At 31.1% G+C, this 17,123-nt stretch overlaps 1 protein-coding gene across 1 annotated transcript; it reads left to right on the top strand.

Moving 5' to 3' along the window:
* The first annotated feature begins 3,744 nt into the window (after nucleotides 1–3,744).
* LOC105194246 (ATP-binding cassette sub-family G member 1-like) lies at nucleotides 3,745–16,600 on the top strand. The gene is made up of 2 exons (XM_039451198.1): nucleotides 3,745–4,095; nucleotides 10,630–16,600. The coding sequence occupies exon 2, from the start codon at nucleotides 11,249–11,251 to the stop codon at nucleotides 13,049–13,051; it is 1,803 nt and encodes a 600-aa protein (XP_039307132.1). The 5' UTR covers nucleotides 3,745–4,095; nucleotides 10,630–11,248; the 3' UTR covers nucleotides 13,052–16,600.
* The last annotated feature ends 523 nt before the right edge of the window (nucleotides 16,601–17,123 follow it).

Here is a 17,123-nt window from a genome sequence, read left to right as displayed (position 1 = left end):
TACGACTTTATTTTCTGACACAAATAGAATTCATTGGAATATTATTAACAAGTTAATATTTATATCGACTGTTTAATATTTATATTTTTTTAAAAGTTTAGAATTTTATATTATAATTTTAGTCTCCATGATTAAGTTTTATATTAAAAAAAAAAAAAAAAAAAAAAAAGAAATAAATGCTGAAAATTATTTACAACGCGACAATTACATAGGTCTATATGAATTTCGACCTAGAAACGACAGTATGTAACTCTGAAGGTTTTTGTATACTAAAACCAAATCTGTAACCCAAATTGCTCCACATCACGTCAGGTTTTCGAGATATTTTAATGTTAATGTTCCAAGGCTTATTTTCAAGCATTTTTAAGTTAGAATAATTAACTTGATACGATGGAAAAGTATGAACTAATCAAATTCAAATTCAGCATGAAAAAAATCTATGAAAATAATTTACGAGATTTTATAGATCAATATAGTAAAATAAAAGAAAAATTAGATGTTATAAGTATGCTCACCGCACTTAGCTATATTTAACCTTTGGTGTATTATATAGCTTGTTACTTTTTATAATTTCTTTACATTCTTTTTCATTTTTCTTTTAAACGATATATTGTCACTAATTGTAATTAATCAGTTACTTGATTTTAGTTGATGATAATAAAGTCTCGTTTATAATCTATGACAGTTACGAATAAATAATTAATTTCTGTCACTTTCTATAAACGGTTTTTTATCCTTATTTGTCGACTTTTCTTAAATGTAGATTTGTGCTTTGCTATGCTCAAGCGTGAAGAATTTTAGTAATTTTTAATTTTTTGCGTTACAATTAATTACAAGTTTAGAAGCTTAATTTAAGAGAATATGTTTGACACTGTTGAAATTGTGTGTATGTGTATACGTGAGAGCTCGATGTAGTAGTACGAAGAGATCTGTTAATATTTCATAAATCGTATGTATGTCACAATCGATAAAACTGATGACGTCAACATTCCCATAGTAAGACGAAGACAAATTGTTAGAGTATAATAAAACGCGTGAAAACTAGTGTAAAAGCGTTTCATAACTGCATATGATTGTATGTACAACCTTGTTAACGTTCAATCATGTATAATACAGTCATTATATTTTTTCTTTTATTCAAGCGGAATGTGCATAAGAACAATTTTGTTATATATGTATTAACATATAATTAATTGATTAGTTTTACTAATGTTCAATAAAAATTTACTGAATTTTAGATTAATCAATTGTTTTATTACTATATACAATATTTCATTACATATTATTCCTTACTATATATTACTATTGTTTTAATACTGTTTTTGAAACTATTTATTGTCTCTTCATGACAGACATAACGAAAGATCAAGATGAGAATATAAAATATTTACTCTATAATAAATGCTTTCTTATTACAACGAAACGTTCTTGATCACAATCTCGATATATGTAAATCAGTCTATTTTTATTTTTTGATTTATGTATCTTAATATTATTTATGAATTCTATTCTAATGTAACATTATATTGCACAATTTTTCCACTGATAAAATTGAAAACAAAATAGATTGTTCGTGTGCTTGGAAAATTACAAAATAATTCTTCGTGTTTTTAAATAGTTATTCTCAAGCGTAATTAGTATATAAATTGTAGTAAAAATAATTTCATTATAATCAAGGTTAACCTGCATTTGTAAAATATAATTCCACACTCAAAAAAAAGTATTCTTGTTATAAAGTAAAGTTTTTTTGTAATCCCATATTCTAAGGAAAAACTTTCACGGAAAAGGAAATCCTCTTTCAATAAAGTGGATTAGTCATGAAAAAAATTATTCATGAAAATTAGTCATAAAAATTAGTCATGTATTAGATATTATTCTAACGGTTTTCCTCTTGTATTAAGATGAGTATGTTTACTTCAAGCGTAATGTCATTTTACATGCGATCAAGACACAGACTTAGAAATAGATATCTATTCCTAAGTCCGTGGATCAAGACATAGTAGTGTCCCCTGTCAAGTGAATGTGTACGGCGTGAGACCGCCTGTGCCTCTTTACGTAAGTTACGAATAATACGAAAAGCAATGCGTATCGTTGCATTCTGTCGTGTATGGTATTGTTTGAAATCAAGCGTCACGCTACGTGTGCGCAAGAAGATAGGCGCAGTATAAGAGAACAAAACAGTTGTGAAGCCACGATTTTGTCTTGTGAATAACCTCTTTGTGGAGGATAAGCAAAGATTAAAGGAGAGGAAAAATAAAATAATAAGTTATTATCCAGTTAATACTAAGATTGCATTAATTAATAATTGCAGTTGCTAACAGTAAGATAACATTATTGTTAGTTGGAATTTATCGAGTATATATTTTCTCTGGTATCTTTCTGATTGTATTTATCAAAAAATAAGTTTCATAATTTTTCCCTTTTTTTATTAGAAAAAAATCCAGTAGTATATATATAATTCAAGGGCATGCAATATCTCTTAAAACAATATCATATAATCTGTATAAGAGGAAATTGATACTAAGACTTGTACTGCAGATGCAAGATAAAATTACAAAAGTTTTCTTTCTTAATTTCAAAGGATTTCTCTTGAGGCCATATAAGAATGAAATCCTTTAAGACTTATAGAGGATTCAGCTGATACAAAGACTTTTTTTGAATGCATTATCGATATATATGCAATTAATCAGTTTCCAATGCAACATGTTCTTTAAGCGCCTATGTATACGTGTTTCAACGAGTCTCACTGCACATCTCCTTTATAATTAATTTATCTCGTTCTATAAACTTTATAATATTGTAAAACTTTAAAGAATAATGTATCAAGATATATGCAACAAATTCTTTACTGTAACTTTGACATTATCGAGCGACAAATTACGTGATTGCATTATGTAAGAATTAAGAATTGGAGCATTGGTCATAATAGTTAAACAGATATAAAATTGAAAGTGATTAATAAGATTTAATCATGTACCATTAACCTATCGGCAACCTATCGGCAACATGTAATTATAAATGTCACGATAATTAATACTAATTAATTCTTATACGTAAATTGTATTTTTGTAATATGAATGACTTTTAAGTACACTATTATCCATTATTAGTATTCTTTTTCCCTTTTTCTTTATTACTTATTTCAGTAATCACTTTTTTCTTACAAATGTTCTATATTTTATAACTTTATTGCATAATAAAATATCTAGGAAACTGAATTATATCCCTGTTTCTTCACACGTCTCTTCGCAACGTCATGTAGTAGATAATTAATACATATACTATTTAATTAAATTGCAATCCAAATTGTAATCCTTTTTTTTGTAATCCAAATTTATAAACAATTGACACAAAAAGACACAATTTAATATTATAATGTAAATATTTTACATAATATAATAATTAATCAATATACTTATTGCATCACATAAAAAAATGAGAATAAAAAGGAATTTTATGTATCTTATATTATTATATAATATTATAATATAAAAATGATATGTAAAGAATATAGGATTAGTTGGTTCAACACTCTTAAATTCTTTTAACCGATCGGATTGGGGAACGTTCAAAATAGCGTCTATTCTTTTTCTTTTGAATACCTTCATCCAAGGCCGAATGAAAAGAGACATACAAATTTCATGGCCTAGGTTGTTGACAAAATCGAATCAAGAGGCGCAGTATTTAAACAGGTTTCGTAAAACCTGACATTGTAGGCGTTCTATTAAGCCTTACAAGGTTTTAGAGGATAAAGAGAGAGGATAGGAAGGAAAGATTATTTTGCAGCGGGGGACTGCTGACGGACAGATGTAACGTAAAGTGCAGAGGCCACACACCACTGCGAGACACATTGCATCGGGCGTTCTGATCATTTGCTTCGCGGATTCGGTCGACCTACACTCGTGCAAAGCGTCTTTCATTCGTGACTCCAACCGTATATAATTCTAGCAAACAATCGTTGCTTAGTCCACGCCAGTTCAGTTGTCCGAGTGTTTGGTCGGGTGCCAGAAAAGTTGTGAAATGCAATTGAAGTTTAGTGGTGATCCTTAACCGAGAACACATCGGAAAGGAGATGAAAGACACCTTTTTCACATAGTACGTTGTTTTTTTATTTCAATAATAAATTGTAAATTTGTGAAAGCAATTAAATCTAATAGTGAAAAAATATTTTAAAAAAAGCATGATTACAATTTTTCTACATAGAGATGCATTGATGATTAAAGTGTCATGTAGTAACTTTGTATCTTTTTTGCAAGTAATTTGTAAATATTATTATACAACAAAAACTTCAGCTTATAATTTTATATTAAAAAAGAAAAAAATATCTTTCGTAATGCATATATATTCTATAATATATATAGCAATTTTTGACTTTCAAACTGCTAATAAAACATTCGATGACTGTTCTTTCTCAATTACTCATACACAGTAAAAAATAAAATACTAATTTTAACATTTTTTTTGCATGTCCCAGAAAGTCCATTCTGAATTTTTGTTAAAATAACTCTTATTCATTGTGTTACTTATTGACAAACTAAAAGTGTTAAGTAATTAATACAATACTTTACGTTTATTTATGTTATTATGACTTTAAATGTGATGTATATATAAATTATGTTACATATAAATTATTTAAAAACTACACGGAAGAGTAGTTGCAATAACTCACAAAAATGGAATATTATTTTGAGCACTTTTAACATTCTAAAAGACGTTGAAGTAAATCTTCAAATAATCGTGTTAAATTAACTTTGAGACATGTTTTGATTATTTGAAATAATTGTATTAAAAATACTCAAAGTAATATTCCATTTTTAAGAGACATACACAAAGTGTTAATTTATAAAGTTAACACAAATGTAACACATGAAAATGTTATACAAATAACATATCAACGATATGTTAATTTTACATTGAAATAGTAGTCAAAACGTGGTAACACAAGGAAATTTTAACATATGGACTCACAATTTTTTACTGTGTATTATTGTAAAATCGTAATGAGAATTGCTAGCTATAATATTATCATATAATCTTCTTTCTTTCACCATGTGTGCCATAAAAGATATTTTTGAAATTTTAATTCGGAAAGCTTGCTAAATTTATTTATTGTTTTTTCTAATCAGTGACAAAAAATTTGACAAACTTTAGCTCTGAAACCAATTACAAAAAATAATGAATAATTTAGCTTGTAATAACTTATGCAACGCGATTTATGACTATACTAGTAACCTACTATGATCGGGAAGTGTAACATATTTCAATTAAAAAAAAAATGACTACACTGATCGAAAGCAAATCTTGGCTCAGTAATAATTTCCTAGGTGAATTTATATACACTTATTTCCCTCCAGTTGCGTGCCGCATGTTTGCCGGACTTAAAGAGTAATCGATAAGTAGAACCAAAATTGTAATATCACATTAAAAACAAGTGTTAATTAATTTTATAATTTTTGGTATCCCTTTTTTATCCTGAAATTTGTGAATTTGTAAAGAATGTGTTGTGAGAAGTATTACTTCGGCCAGGATTTGAAAAAAAAAGAAGATCGTAAAGATGTTTGTCAGTAAAAATTACTTAATTGATTAATTATGTAATTTCGTGATATGTGATTTCGTTCTACCGGCTGCATTATAAGACCGGCAAATATGCGGCACTCAATTTGAGGAAACTTCTAATAATAGAATAATCTATGAAATTTTTATATCTTTAGTAATGCTTTGAGAGATGTGACACATGTATATCCTCATTAACCATCCTCATTAATCATTTTTTTTTTGCACACACTTCTTTTCTTTTTATATTTTGTTTATTATAAAAAGTCCTGTAACATAGAATTTAACATTTAAATAGTTGCGGAACTGTAAATAAATAATTAAATAACACAAGGCTATTGAATGTGCGTCAAGTAGGATGTAACATTGACTCAGACAACGAAGGGATAAAAGTCGTACTAGTTGACCTTGCAGCTAAACTTCATGAAGGTTAAAGAGTAAAATATAGCATTTCTGCATTGGAAGAGAAAGGTATTCTGGAAAGATTTATTAAGATTCTCTCATATTTTCTATTCCAAATTGTTTTATTAGATCTGAAAGAATATTTCAATGATTTAGAGATCCATTTGAAATCGTACCTTCTCAATAATAATATTTTTCTTCAACAAAGGAGTGAAATTGATTTAATCCTTTTTGAGCTATAAAGGTAATGTAAATATTCAAAAGACCCAACAGAAACAAATATATCATGTTAATTTTACCTTTAAAGTAAAAATAATACGAACATATTTCTTTTAGGTGTTTAGAACATTATACTTAAAATAAAAAGCGAATAAACCGCTTCTGAATATGCCTGGTTAATATTTATACATTTTAAAAAATTTATCTTAAAAAGTATCAAAATTAGTTGCCAAAAATTTAAATACGATATAAATATAAAATTTTCGGCCAAAACCAAACAAGTGCAGAATTGTTTATTATTATTTTTTGGATTCCTAAAAATATTAATCCTGAAATCTAAATATTTATTCGTACAACCTATTGCGTACATGTCCACAGAAAAATTATTTGTACAAAGAGAAATATAAAGAATATTTTTGTTGAAAACAACGTAAAATTTTGCAAATGAAAAGTGAAAAAAATTATTGCTTTATATTTTGCATAATATTTTATTCTTCGCTTTTTATTAATGTTGTGAAGAAAGATTAAATGCAAAATATTATAGAATAAATAAGTAATAAATATAAAATTCCCACAAGAACCAAAGCCCAAACGTATTTTATTTTATTTTTTTTTCTTTTAAATAGATTCTCAAAATATTAATTAAAACACAATTTTATTCCATTGTATATTCGGCGAAAAATTACTTAACTAATTAATTCCCAAGTAAGTAGTAATTTTCCCGATAGTTCAATATTTTGGACTTGTTTGATTTTTAGGAAACTCTTCAAAAATATTCCATTGTACTCGTATTAATAAAGTAATACGTAAATGTAAAAAGAAGAGAAACATAAATAATAAAAGTTGGATGCTTAGGAGATTCTAAAGCAAATCATCGACATTTTGTTTTATTAGAAGACATTTTTGAATTGGCTTTACAGAGAGATAATCAAATCCGAATTATTTTACATAATCAAAATACGCACAAAAATGAAAAAAAGCAAAGAGCGATTTGTTGTAAACAATAAACAAAATGTTCACGTATTAATATATACGAAAAAATTTCCATTATTAGTATGAAATCATTCTCTTCGTTTTTATGCGTATTTTAATTATATAAAAGGATTTGGAATTCTTGGTGTGTGTGTTAAAGTCAATTTAAAGATATTCCTGATAGCAAAGTGTTACCTAAATTGCCTTAAAAGACGTAAACCAGGAAAGATTTCCGTCCACGTTATTGTAGTTATAAATATTTGCGCATTTTAAATTATACGGGTTAAATATGCGTATACTGACAATTTAAGAATTTTATCGTCTCGGACTTCATTAATTCTCGAAGGGGAAACGAATTATGGGCATACCGATACTATGACCGAAGAGGACATTGCAATGTCAAAACATCCTCTCGCTCGTTTAACTCGGCCCATTATTAACTATATGTTAGTTTTTTGTTGCTCTAATTAACATTCATGTTGACATTAGCTGGAAAGGAATGTGTATATCGAAATATTAGTCACGCGACAAGTGAAGACATGAGAGTATACAAATATACCTTGAACTACTCTTTAAGCGTGAAGATATTTATTTTTCTTTAACAACTATGTCGAGTCTTTCATAATAACCTGAGCATTTCAGTTTCCTTTCTTAATACGTCTTTCTTAACACCAGTATATCATTTACATTTTCTTAACTGAAACATTTTCTTCTATCTTTCATGGACGTGAGATCATCAGACCTGATATAATGTAAACAACATCTCAGTTCTAATGTTCGCTTCTAACTACAAATTATGCTGTATTATTATTGTTATATAAGACGCATAATGCACCGCATGCTGGCACAAAATTACGAAGTACTGTTAACTACCTTATAATCTATCTTGAAAAAATGTAATTTAGAAGCGATAGACAAAGTACAATACATATATATGTGTGTGTGTGTGTGTGTGTGTGTGTGTGTGTGTGTGTGTGTGTGTGTGTGTGTGTGTGTGTGTGTGTGTGTGTGTGTGTGGCACTTGTGCACGCAAGAAAGAGGATAATTAATATCACCTTGTAGCATAAAAATGAAATATATAAAAAAATTCCCACGGTATAATACTGAGAACGATAGAGCGTTAGAAGATAAAAATAAGAATGTAAAGTAGTACAGAATTTTTACATCACGTCATATAGATGCGATCAGACGCAGATAATATCGTAGCAAATCGACGTAATCGCAAGCAACATAATTTGTATTACGCACAGTTTACAATGAAAATAAAAGGTAATGAAATTATATCAACACGAGAATTATTGGAAGCACTTCGAAGTTCAACTAGTTATTCTTCTCAACATTTGCGTTATTATGACATAAGAATTTATGCCGATTTAGTCACGCACGTGCTTGTGCACGCAATATTAGAAGCACTACTCGTACCTGTAAAGAACATTGATAAATATCTCTTGCGAAATATTTCAGCTGTCTAATAAATTAATAATGTTATTTAAGTAGACATCTACATAGCATTCCGTAACACGTGTGCAACATTTAATTACTGAAAACCTTGTATCTTTTGCGCGCAAAATACTTTTAAAAATAGACTAATATATCTCGATTATATAATATACATAAGAAACTTTAACTAATGTACGTTTCGAACGCTCTTCTTCGGGACAAATTATTTTGATCGAATTTAATTAACTACGTAAGAAATAATTATAATTCTTAATAATGATGCAGCTTTTGGAATGCATTAAATGACAGAATTAATAAATAGTATGAGATCTGACAAGGATAAGTATTTAAATAACCATTAAGATGAAAAACGATACATTAAACAGGATTGAAGAAGTCATAACTAAGAATGTGCATAAAAAATAATACTTGTTAATATTTTAAGGATTCGAAGGTCGTGTAATAAAAAACTATTTGACATCCGATAACTCAATAAACGTTTCGGCACCTTTATAATATTATTTGATTAAATGTTTTACTGATTTATTACCATGACGCACAGATATCCTTAAAAAAAAAAAAAAAACACATGAATATATCAATAATTAAATTCAACAACTTGTATCGCACGTAGTTATGGAAATTTTCGTTTCATAAGGAAGAAAGGAGGGGGAGAGTAGTCAGTGAAATTACGAAGTGCAAAATTTTTTGTTATTAGTTATCTGCAACTTTAACAATTGCAAACGTGAAAGTTCTTTATCGCTTCCTGCTTATGCATTTGCCAATTTATTCAGTTTATCGCCAATGTCTTTCGCTAAATTAACATGCAAGACGACCAAATTGATCAATCCCATTTGAGTGTTCGTGGTCATGTTTTTATGCAGTTTAACGCAAAAAAAGAACTCACCGTTAATATACACAACGCGAGAGCACAGGATCGTCGGTTTAGTCAAATTAATTTCGTAAACTCAGGAACAAGATTCCTCTTTTCATTTTTCAAGGAGCACTTTTGTTACTTTTCAATAAACTCAACTATCCCTTTCACAGACTTGAGAATTACTTTATTAAATTAAATTCTTGGATTTCTTGGGTGTAAATTTTTACATCAAGCTAAATATTATGTGTGGATTGTTTCACACCCAATCCACATAAAACTTGTTGAGTAATTCCGTATAATTTTTTGAGTAACTTTTACGTCGCGTTTTAACATTAGCCTCATATAAATAGTCATTTAAATAAGACGTTAATGTCTTATAATGTGTAATACAATACATGTCAGGTTTGTCAGCGTGTTTAATGATTCGTAAATTTAAAAAACTGGAAATAACAAGCTTGTTAATGTGCTGTAAAAAGCTCGTTAATATGTAATAAATTATTGTGAATCTCATTTTATGTGATTACGCAGATTTGCGAGATTTTATCGTTTCAGATTTACGAGTAGTTTGCTTCCCAATTTTTTTTATAATCCATTTATATATAATTATCTCTTGCCTGCATTTGCAATAGATGACTATCAATATTACTGAATTGCAAATAATCCTTGCATAACGCGGCAAATTAATTGTTATATCATTATATCTGAAAATGCATTTAAAAGCAGTTAAGAAACAACTGGAAAATATTATTTACAAATCAAAATCTGATTTAGCACTCCAAAAAGACACTGTTTTTACTTATCACCCCAGGAATTAGATCAACCCATTTTTACTTTCGTAATCGTTTGATTAAGAAAGCCTAACTAAGAAGAGACTGTACAAATCGACAAGATATTCGTGCAATTTGCGCAATTTCGTAAATGATAATTCCCATTCAGATGCTTCTCAATCAGTCAAGAAACAAGCAACAACCGTTTACGCAATAATCAACACTTGCACAATTTCCGGTTCATGCCAGCTAATCTCAATTCTTAATAAATTAATAGTCGCGTAACGACGCACTTGACCAGTCCTTCAGCTATATTACCATTTAAGTATCACGTCGCAAAATATTATCATTTTTTTCAAATCAAAACATAAAGAGAATAATATAACGATTATATTGCAGGTGAACAAAAGAGACGGAGAGAATCTCGTAAGAGAAAACTGGAACACGAAGCAATCTGAGCGGAAATTATTGAAAAAAATATCACGAAGAATAGAAGTCTTTGTTTCGAATAAGTACTCTGTGAGAACAGCTTGTGCAAGAAATCGTATATGCAATCCAAGTGTAGGATAAATAGAAGGCAATCACACGAAGAGGATAACATATAATGTTAATGGAACAATTATTACATGCGATTCGAATGGTCACAAACTAAAACAGTTGACGTTTCTAAAAAAAACGTAAAAATTCGAAGATTACGTACATTTATTTTCACGTACGTACTAACATACTCATCGAGTATTGAGGATCGAAGATAAAATTGTCGAGAACAGGGTCTAATCTAATATTAGCTGTATCTAATAATTCTTCCAACAAGCAACTACAACAATAAGTAACCGCTAATGACTAATCGCACATGCAGTAGACACACATAATTCACCCGACCTACGCAACAGTCAGACAGCACTTTTTTTGTTCCCGATAAGTCGATAAACGTGAGTGAAGTGATAGGAGGAAAGTGCGTGTGGCAGATAAGCCAGTGTGAAAAATATTCTCAGTAGGTCAATCAAATCTGTAAGTCATGTCGACGAGAAGGCGTGCAACAAAAGCGCTGCAAGTATCGCGTACTCGAATGGTCGATATTCAATTCAAGGATCTGTCGTATGAGGTTCAAATTGGATATCGCGGGAACACGAAGCAAATTCTAAAGGGTATCGATGGAATCTTCAAGGCTGCGGAACTGACGGCTATTATGGGACCGTCCGGTTCCGGGAAGTCCACGCTGCTGAACATTTTAACTGGATTTCAACAGGGAGATTTGAAAGGCACGGTTGAGTATATTAGCAGCGAAGGTAGGCAGAATTGCAACATGTACAAAAAGCACTCGTGCTACATTCAACAGATGGACAATTTGTACGGACTGTTCACCGTTCAGGAAAGCATGATGATGGTGACCTATTTGAAGCTCGGCCACCACGCGACAAAACAGTTCAGAGAGGCACTGATCGACAACATCTTGGAGACGCTGAAACTATCGATTGCAAAAGAAACAAAAGTCGAGCGGCTTAGTGGAGGACAGAAGAAAAGGCTGAGCATTGCTTTAGAGATGATTGACAATCCGCCAATAATGTTCCTGGACGAGCCAACCACTGGTCTGGACTCGTTGGCGTCCATACAGTGCATCACCACGTTGCAGACTCTGGCAAAGGGTGGCCGAACGGTGATCTGCACCATTCATCAGCCCAGCGCCGCGCTCTATCAACTGTTCAATTATATTTACTTGCTAGTCGATGGCCAATGCTTATACGCCGGCACGCCTGACAATACAGTGAACTATTTCGCCCAGCAAGGCCTTCAGTGTCCCCAGTATCACAATCCCGCGGATTACATGTTGGAGGTGGTCGGTCAGGAGTACGGAAATTATAATGATCAGTTGGCTGCGGCGACCAAGAAATATTGCCAGAGAAAGGAGACGTCTCTAAAGATGCGTATATTTAGGGAAGCTTCGTTCTACGACGAAAAAATAAAAATAGCGATGGCCCCACCCTCAGAAATCGCGAAATTTAAGGTACTCATATACCGTTACGCCCTTATAACACATCGAGATTGGACGGTGAGCCATCTTAAAATGAGTTTTTCCTTGCTCGTCTCTATCCTGTTGGGCTTGCTGTACCAGCATGCCGGCAATGATGCTAGCAAAAGCATCAATAACGTAACTTTCATTTTTGTAATTGTGTTGTACTGCGTCTACACCAATATAATTCCGGCCGTGTTGAAATTCCCTTTGGAGATAGACATTTTGAAGAAAGAGCGCTTTAATAACTGGTACCAATTGAGGACTTACTATATAGCCACAATGGTGATTGGTATACCGTTCACTATATGTACCGGCTTTTTTTTCGTACTTATTTCTTACCTGCTAACCAACCAACCTCTAGAATGGTCTCGGTTCTTGAGGGTTGTACTCATTATAATCTTGACAAGTTTCACTTCGGAGAGCGTAGGCTTGGGTCTAGGAACAGTTTTCAATCCCATTAACGGCACCTTTTTTGGGTCTGTTGTCTCATGCTTGATGCTGCTACTAGGCGGCGTTCTGGCATACTTTAATCACATGCCGCGGTTCGTTTACTACGTTACCTACATAAATTACTTCAGATATTCTGTAGACGGCATAGTACAGGCGATTTATGGTTTTCAAAGAGAGACGATACAGTGTCCGACTGACATTGATTATTGTCATTATCGAGTACCGTCAATGTTATTAGAAGAGCTGCATATGGCCACTTTCTCATTTTGGATCGATGTTGCCATCTTGATCTCCTGGTTCGTGGTCACTCGGATCGTGACTTATATATCATTAAAAAGAAAGCTTTCGAAAGTATGAAGATCTCATATGCTGCTGATAAAGACATTACAATTGTATTTAAAGCAAAGCGTAAAGATTCTTCCGGCTTTTGTAAGCAAACTCCTGCATTACTTTCGTAGTGAAGATTACCGAGGAAGCACGCTGTCGTAACATTTTGTAAAAACGTGTTTGCAAAATATACTAGAAGAGATTTGCGTAATGTCAGTATGGCTGTGACAACATAGTATGCCTACTGCTTCGTAGTAAGATCTTACCGCCAAGACTTAAAAATAGAAGGTAGTGATAATTTCTATATATATAGTGTAGCTTATCTCTTCGCAGTAAGATTTTTCCGCCAAGTCTTAAGGTAGAAGACAGTAATAGGTTTCTAAGGAGCCGAGACGTTGGTTGCAACGAAAAAATGCTTACATAACTTATGTGCAGCAGGAAGTAAAAGTAACGCTTATAATTGAGTCGCTTTTTTTTTAACTTGATCTAATGCAAACCAGCGGGATAAGATGCGGAGGATGGAGTACGGTTGTAGAAAGTGAACTGTGACACTGTGTGAACGCCAAGTGTGCGACGATACTTTCACACTCGTGCTCAATGAGGCGCATACTGGAACGATGACGAACATATCATCGTAAACATTTCGCGTAATTGTAATTTAAGATTATCTAAAAATTTGATTGCGTTTCGATGATTTGTAATAATCTTCCTTAAGTTTTTATATGCTAATAACCGTCACATTTTTTAAAAAATACGTTTAAAGCAGATTATTAATAGTATTAGAATTGCTATATACGTATAGCAGCTCATGAAAATAAGCTCTGTCGTGTATAAACATGCTACCTCTCCGATATTTTTGTACACAATTGTTCATCGTTATGCGAAAGCGACAGTTTTTGCGAACTGCATTCATGAATTCTACTTCAATGATAATTTTAGTAAACATACATTTGTATGCGTAACATCCCAAGTCGTTACTATAAATTACTATTTAAGAATGTACATGGTTAAAAAAATTAATTATTTTTCGTCGTTATATTGTTATGCTAAACATTTCTAATCTCGAAATTTATATTATATCATAACATACGTTATTTGAACATGTGATATTTTTTCGTCGACGATAATTAGCTTTCTACCACGTGATTAATAATTCATTGAATGATACAGGTCTAAAAAATTATTTTAAAATTAACACGGAAAGACTTGTATCATTCAATGAATTATTAATCACGTGGTAGAAAGCTAATTATCGTCGACGAAAAAATATCACATGTTCAAGTATAACGTATATTATGATATAATATAATTTCGAGATTAGAAATGTTTAGCATAACAATATAACATCAACGAAAAATAATTCACAATTTATTATAAGAATTTTATATTGAAATTCTTTCAAATAAATTACTTGGTTTTACGCGATAAAAATGATTTTTTCTAAAGTCATTCTAAACAATACTATGGGCAATACACACATTTACATTTTTCATATCTATGTAAAAAGTATAAAGTGATAAAACTAAAAGCGAAAGATATTTCATTCAGTTAGGTAATGCAAAGACATAGCAGGTCGTAGGTCAAAATCCATCGAGTGGAATTTGCAGTAGGATTTCTTAACCGAGGCTAACCACGTGTTTCACGTTAGACCGAGAGCTATGATGGACCGTTAATATTGCGGTCGTGCAAACATAATTTCGTAATAATATTATATAAGAGTGCACATGCAATAGGAGTTGTGAAATAGTCAAATTAATAGCCTTTCACCATCAAATGAAATTACCTTCGCTAATATGATCAGGAGAAATAACAATATTGTTGTCAAATTCGATTTCGCAGATTAAATTAATAAGTTTATTTCCGCTGCATTTTCTCTTCGGGAAGAGATATGATCGGTGACTTATCAAAAGTGTAACGCGATGATCTTGTCTCTTGTATGTAACATGAGGTACGAGAAATATAAACTTCAAATATGGACTATAAATGCTTGCGATAGTTTGTAAATTTTTGCGGCGTCTCAATTAAAACTGAGCAAGTACAGTATCGTGGCGTGCTGTACTTGTTAATGTCTAAAAGTATCTACATACTGTGCATACGTATAGCTAATCGTTATTCAGCGTATAATGAAATACAATTGAAACTTAAAATCGGTATGCGTATTATAGGAGCAAAACGTAAAATGTAATGTAAATATTATCTAAAATACTGAGAGTATAATATACAAATAAAATAACGAGTGAGAAAGAAAAAAAGCAAATAATGGCAAATGTAGCGCGTATATTAAAATTATATTAGAGAAAACAAAAAGAAACGTTTGACGGATCGCTCGAGATCCACGTCAGGCGACACTGTGTTTATGGAAAAAATGGCACATTTATTATATTAGTGTAGTAATATTACTAATGATATAATTACATTTTTTTTCTTTCTCAATCGATACACTTGTTCACTCTCTCATATTCTTTTTCTCCCTCTCTTGCATTGTTCCGTTTATTCTTCTCTCTCTCTCTCTCTCTCTCTCTCACTCACTTTCTCTCTTTTTTTATTCAGTTTAGATATTTATATTCATCTCGTACTTTTTTTTTCATTAATATTAATAATCGCATTTTTCTTAATCGCATGTAAGGTCGAAGAGATCGATTTCAACATCCTCTAGGCCCATTCACACAAACTGCCTACAACCCACTTACGCATTAATTTTTTTTTTTTATTACATATTATACAATATTATATATCTAATATAGTTACATTCTTATATGATATGATAATTATCGATTCGCAGTTGTACCAATAACTGAATTCTTACACACAATTAGACCGCAACAAATAGACTTTCTTACGCTCTCATCGATATTTGCTCTTAACAGTAATCATAAATTGAAATCAGGGTTTACAACCAACTCGTACCAAACGAAAGTGCGATGCCCTGGTATCATCGATATGCACGTACTTAAAAACAATGTTATCATCAAGAGCATAATTATTTCGTTTCATGTACAAGGTCTGTGTGAAGGGGCCACTACGCCAATAAATTTCGACTTCGACCCCCTGTGTAGACCTCTTCGCTCTTCAGCTTCATTTTGACTATCTACGACTATCGACACGTGTCTAGCTTAGACTGGCTTACGAGCTATTTATTGTCGTTATTATTTTACATGATTACCTTCGCGAATACAGATGTGATCGTGTATTTTATTAGTGTCTGTGAGCGGCTTTTTTTGCAAATTTATCGCAATGTACATTTATCGTTACGTTCTCTCTTCCTATTTTCGCTCTCTCCATTTTTATTTGTTAAATATAATTTTATAAAGCGTCGCCGAAGCAACGGAGCATGATTAATAATTATTAATTAAATGTGGAGCGAGGTTGTGCGAGTTCTTGCCGATCAGATTGCCTATATAGTCTACAGATCCTGATCGAGAACAAAAGTGTTTTTATGATAGGTCTACGATCTAGTGAAAATATGTAAGTTTACAGCTTATAAAAATCAGTGTTGGGGTAATCTTTTCAATTCTTCTTGTGTCCTGTATTGTTTATTGATTTGGAAAATAAAATATTTTAAAATATTTATAATGTCAATATTGTATCAAATATTACAGAGTATTAACAGTACTTAGTACTGGCTGATCGCATTCTAATTCGTAATCATAGAAAGGTTTATTTTACATTTATATCATGCATGCGTAAGTGTTCAACTGTGTTTTCAAAATATTTTTTTCACATATCATACAACTGAGGCAGATAGTCAATATCCAAATAATTCAAATATTTGTAGCTAATTACAAAATATATGAAAGAAAAAAATTGCTCTAATAAAGTATTAAAAAAAAGTTCTGATTCTTCATATAATTTAAATATGATAATAAATACTATTACTAAATGTAATTTTGCATGGTAATAAAAATGTGTAGGTTAGAAAAACATTGTTAATATAAAATATTCAAATTGAGTCTAATTGAAAATTGAGCGAAAGAGAGAAAATATATAGCAGATTCCTATAATAAATATACATATGATATGTTTGACATATTTTTGATATGAGTTAAATCTTAAAAATTGGTAAAGGAAAAGCCTGCCACAGAGTCTGAGCAAGTATATAACA

The sequence above is a fragment of the Solenopsis invicta genome, chromosome 6 (assembly GCF_016802725.1).
Source record: "Solenopsis invicta isolate M01_SB chromosome 6, UNIL_Sinv_3.0, whole genome shotgun sequence".
Classification (NCBI taxonomy): Eukaryota; Metazoa; Arthropoda; class Insecta; order Hymenoptera; family Formicidae; genus Solenopsis; species Solenopsis invicta.
The sequence above is the reverse complement of the archived record's forward strand: the minus strand, read 5'-3'. Positions and strand labels throughout refer to the sequence as shown.

What these genes read in the sequence shown, in the direction of transcription:
- LOC105194246 (XM_039451198.1), top strand. Translation starts at nt 11,249, where the DNA reads ATGTCGACGAGAAGGCGTGCAACAAAAGCGCTGCAAGTATCGCGTACT.